At 57.5% G+C, this 4520-nt stretch overlaps 1 protein-coding gene across 1 annotated transcript in view; it reads right to left on the reverse strand.

Annotated features, from left to right (window-relative positions):
• Positions 1-4493, reverse strand: part of LOC113206200 (leucine-rich repeat-containing protein 15) — a 12497-nt gene extending 8004 nt beyond the window's left edge. Inside the window, exon 1 of the mRNA XM_026422168.2 lies at positions 3687-4493. Coding sequence (XP_026277953.1) covers positions 3687-4084 — 398 coding nt within the window. The 5' untranslated portion in view covers positions 4085-4493. The remainder of the gene's footprint in view (positions 1-3686) is intronic.
• Positions 4494-4520: the final 27 nt, after the last annotated feature.

The following is a 4520-nucleotide window of genomic DNA, read 5'->3' on the forward strand; positions in this document are numbered from 1 at the left end:
CCCCCCCCCCTACCGCTTTCACGCCTACAGCCTTTGACGCGCCCATGCTCTGCAAACCGAACTGTCCTAGGTGGTTAATTATAGCCGCGCACTTCTGTAGTGATACTGCACCGCACGCACGAGTGGTGGGCGAGGCTTGCCTACCGTCCCTGTCCACGGCAGCTAACGAGCCGAACGTAAGAATGCGGCATAACATAACTCCAGAGGTGCGCTGCGCGGGGTTAATCAGCCAACTGGTATAAACAGATGACAGCTTGAACTGAAAAACTTAAAGTTTCACAGTTTAACTCTGCAAAATTAGAAGTCTTTCAGTTTACAAAAGTTACCCAGTTTGGACTGTCAACCTACCCCTATGCAGTTGTACAGTTTGAACTGCAAAACTTGTCCACGTAAATCTACGCGGTGAAATTACGATTACATCTTGCTCCGTTTGTTAGAAAACATGGTGGAAAGTCCCCTGCAGCGCTGCTGCTGGTTAAATGCTCCGGGCCTTCCTCGGCCCTCCCTCGGCAGGGCGAGTCACCACCAGGCCTGACCAGGCACGCACGAGATAGCAGAGCGGGGCGGGAGCAGGGGCGGGGGCCGGGCGCGGAGTGCAAGGAGTTACAGACGGGGTCGGGCACGACGACGCAGACATGACTAACCGATCCGGAAGATTTGTTTACAGTTACACATCGTTGTGCTGGTTGCACCAATTTCCAGATCTTTGCATACTTTTCCTCGCCAAAATAAAGGTTGTCGTGCACGGGCCGAGAACAATTAAAACAACATCACTCGTGTCATTGGAGAAAGTCACCACCATGCATGCTGGTTTGACCGGGTGGCGGAGGGTGTGAGTGAGAGCGTGTGTGAGTATGTGTGTGTGTGTGTGTGTGTGTGAGAGAGAGAGAGAGCGGGGGAGAGAAGGAGAGAAAGTGAGAGAGTCCGCGGGGAAGGGAGAGCGAGCGAGACCGGACGAGATAAGGAGGACCCTCACTCCCATCAGCTGTGGGTCGGCCATAGAAAAACAACATTCGTGTCAAAACGTGAGCAGACGACATTTTCGGTCCTTGACTTGAGCCCGACGTGTTGTGTTGATCGCCTTACATCACCGACCGGCGGCTGCCTCGCCTGCACCACTCACCCCCCACTCGGCAAACATGCGACGGCCGAGTGACGCGGCAGCAGAGGGGCGCAGCGGGGAGGGGTGGACCCTGGCGGGAACCAGGACCGTTACCCGGTCCAGAAACCCATGGGCGCCATGGGATCCCAGGAAGTTGGCCCCTTGATAAGCAGAGATTACCATGGTTTTCGTTCGTTCTACAATGACGACTACGGTCCCGTGCACCTTCGGCCATGGGGAATTCCCGCAGGTCCATGCGAAGCCTATCGCATCGTATAGAGAAAAGGCTCCCGATGATCCCCACGATCAAGGGCTCCATCGGACGATCATGGCAGCCTAGTCCCTTGTGCCCGCCTATGTGCCTTGTGCCAGCCTGTGTGTGACTTTCCCATGATTTAATTACTGTACTATACCGTGAAATCTGTTCTCGAAATGGCGCAACATGAGGTCTGTCTCTCTTAGCATCCTACGAGGCCCCATCCTCGCGTACCACATATGTGATTTAATCTCCAACTTCAACAAGGTTTATAACGACTGCTTGTTCACAGTAAACTGGAACTATTCCATGTTTTTTCTAAACTCGGAAACCCTTAGAGCGAATTCAATTCATTTTAAAGAGGAAGAGAGTGAACCCCTTCCTTCTTTGAAAAGAGATAAATTCAAAGATGTTTATTCTTTACAAACAGCTGGACGTGATGGCTGGCAAGATGCATTCCAAGAAGTCTGCCCAGCGCAAATGTACCAGGTGGCTGAGTACTGAGTAACTGAGCGTACTTCTGCAGTCGTACTGTACCGCATGCAGGCGGGCGGGTTTGCCTATTGTCGCTGACCACGGCGCCTAACGACCCCAACCGGGTAGGCAACACGCCAGCACTCGAGCAGTATGCGGTACAGTACAGAATAGGGTGGTCCACAGACACCTTCATTCACTTTGCTTATACTGCACCGGATGCAGCCGTGCGGTCGTGTTGCATACATTGCACGGGGCCTTAAGGCGCAACGGCGAGCTAGGCTAGGCAAGCCCGCCTGCACGCCTGCGTGCAGTACAGTATCAGCAAAATAAAGGAAGGGTTCTATGCACCAGCACCACCCTAACTACAAAAGTGCGCGAGCCACCTGAATTATTTTCAAAGCATGCTCCTCCCAAAGCACGAATATTTTCACAGGATAACAACCTTTAGAATTGTTTCCAGTCAAAAAAAAAAAATCTGAGTTCACTCATTTCCCCCTCAAAATATCCTTAACTAGATCACTTGCCATTCCTTTGCAGCTCGCTCGCTCGCCCGGTACACTCGCACTCCTCTACAGCATCCCCGCCCTCCGAGGACTTGAAGCATCACGACGATGCCTGACGTTTCACTATCGAGTTGCGGCTGCCCCTACCCAGAACCAGAAGGGGTATCGGAGAGCTTGCCAGAAGCACCCTTAAGTCGGTCAAAATAGCTCTCTAACGACCCTCCAGTCCGAGGTCACACCAGCAGCCGGCCGCCAGGAGCACCACCGGGGCGGCGCAGCACGCGCATCCACACACAACCGAAAGTGCAACTGAATCCACACGTACGTGCGGCGGCCTATTTGGGCCCCCGTCCTGCCTGCACTCGGCACCGCCAGCAGCGCCAGCCTTGACAATCGCAAGCTCACATCACATCCAGCCTGCCCAGCCCAGCGCAGCCCAGGCGGCGCGTGCTCGCCCGGCCCCGTCACCGTTGTGACAAAGACGACGCGCGCGCGGTCCGCCCCGCTCCCGCTTTGACGTAAGTAGTTGATGATTTGACGTTTCTCGTCCAGAACTTTTCAGAATCTACAGACGCGTCAATGACGGAGGTCGCGACGGTCATGCGCGACGCCGAGCTGCCTCTTCCTCCAACCGAGGCAACTCCCTAAGGTTAAGGTATTGCTCTTCATATCTTCTCTAGGCTGACGTCACACGGCAGAGATGCTAGTTGATGTCAACAACATGGCCCAGGGAGGAGGGGGAGGAGGCGTCTCCGCTAAAGCCTCCGCAATGCGAGCGACTTCACACGACGGAGCCTGACGGAGCGTTTACGCCGTTTGCTTTGTGAGGGACTGGGAGGGATGGGTCGGCGCGGCCGGGGACGGGTCGGGTCGGGCCGGCAGGGCCAACGGCGAGCCAACGGCAGAGCGTCCAGCAGCGGCCACGGGCCAAATTGTGGAACGGAGAAGTATAAACCCTGACATGCCGCGGATGGTGCAATAAACCATTCCCAGTAAAGCTGCGGCTGAAATGAAGATTACGGGGAACAAGAAAACGGAAATCACAACGCTGTAACATGGTGACTTCCGTTTTCTTGTTCCCCGACTCCTCCCCTTATTAGAAACTTATTGGAATATAGTTCTATTGTGGCCCGAGTCCTTCCCTCCCGGTTCCTTGGGACTCTTGGGGTCCACAGCACCCAGCCGTCAACCGCCAGAAGATGAAGGGAAAAAATTGTGACGCACAGTTGCTGATCACGATCAGTGGGTGTGTTATTCCGTTCGTGTGATCGTGGCCCAAGGAAAACGGGCGCGGATACTGCTGGGTGTGACCGAAGGGATGCGTCCCCGGGAAGGCCGTGGTGCTCACCTGAGCTTGTTGCCCTTGAGCGTGAGCTTGGTCACGGAGAGCCCCAGCTCGTCAAAGCCTCGCTCGGGGATGTCGTCGAGCTGCGAGAAGGACACGGACAGGGCGATGTGGACGCCCGGCTGGAAGCGGCCGTGGAGCGCCGTCACCACCTGGCCGAAGGACGTCATGCGCTCGCACATCACCTCGATGCTCCTGGACCTCGTCATGGGGTTGCACGTGCAGGGGGTGATGTCCCTCCGCTCTGCGCAGTGCACCGACCCCCGGGCCGCCTGCGCGCCCTGGATCGCCAGCGCCAGCACCAGCGCCGGCAGCCACCACGGCGACCACCCCCTCGAGGTCCTGGGCCTCGGGCTCGCGAAGGCCGCGGGGGCCGGGGGGGCCCACAGCAGCAGCAGCATGGCCGGCTCGGCTACAGGCGGGCGGGCGGTCTCACATACTGGGCACCGGGGCCCAAGGGCCAGGGCCGGGCCAGGGCCCACCCCGCCCAGACACTTCACTGCACTACCACCACGGGGAGGGGCACGACACTGCACTGGGGAAGGGTGCCTCCGTGTAACACGGCACTGGTCGCACTCCGGTATGGCACACGCTCACACGCGCGATCGCTCTTCTTCTCTCTCCCTCGCTTTCTCTTTCTCTCTCTCTCACACACACACGGGTACGTCCCGGACACGTATCGGTTCGACTCGTTGCGGGTTGCGGTCTCGGACGCGAGGCGACGCGTTCCCCGGGCTCGCTGTGCGCACTTCACTCGGTATTGTCCGCAGGCGGCGCAGGCCCGTCCGCACTGAAGTCTTGTCTCCGTCCCCGCCCCACCCCGTGCCCATCCGCGCG

The sequence above is a fragment of the Frankliniella occidentalis genome, unplaced genomic scaffold (assembly GCF_000697945.3).
Source record: "Frankliniella occidentalis isolate FOCC.00 unplaced genomic scaffold, Focc_3.1 Scaffold4082, whole genome shotgun sequence".
Lineage (NCBI taxonomy): Eukaryota > Metazoa > Arthropoda > Insecta > Thysanoptera > Thripidae > Frankliniella > Frankliniella occidentalis.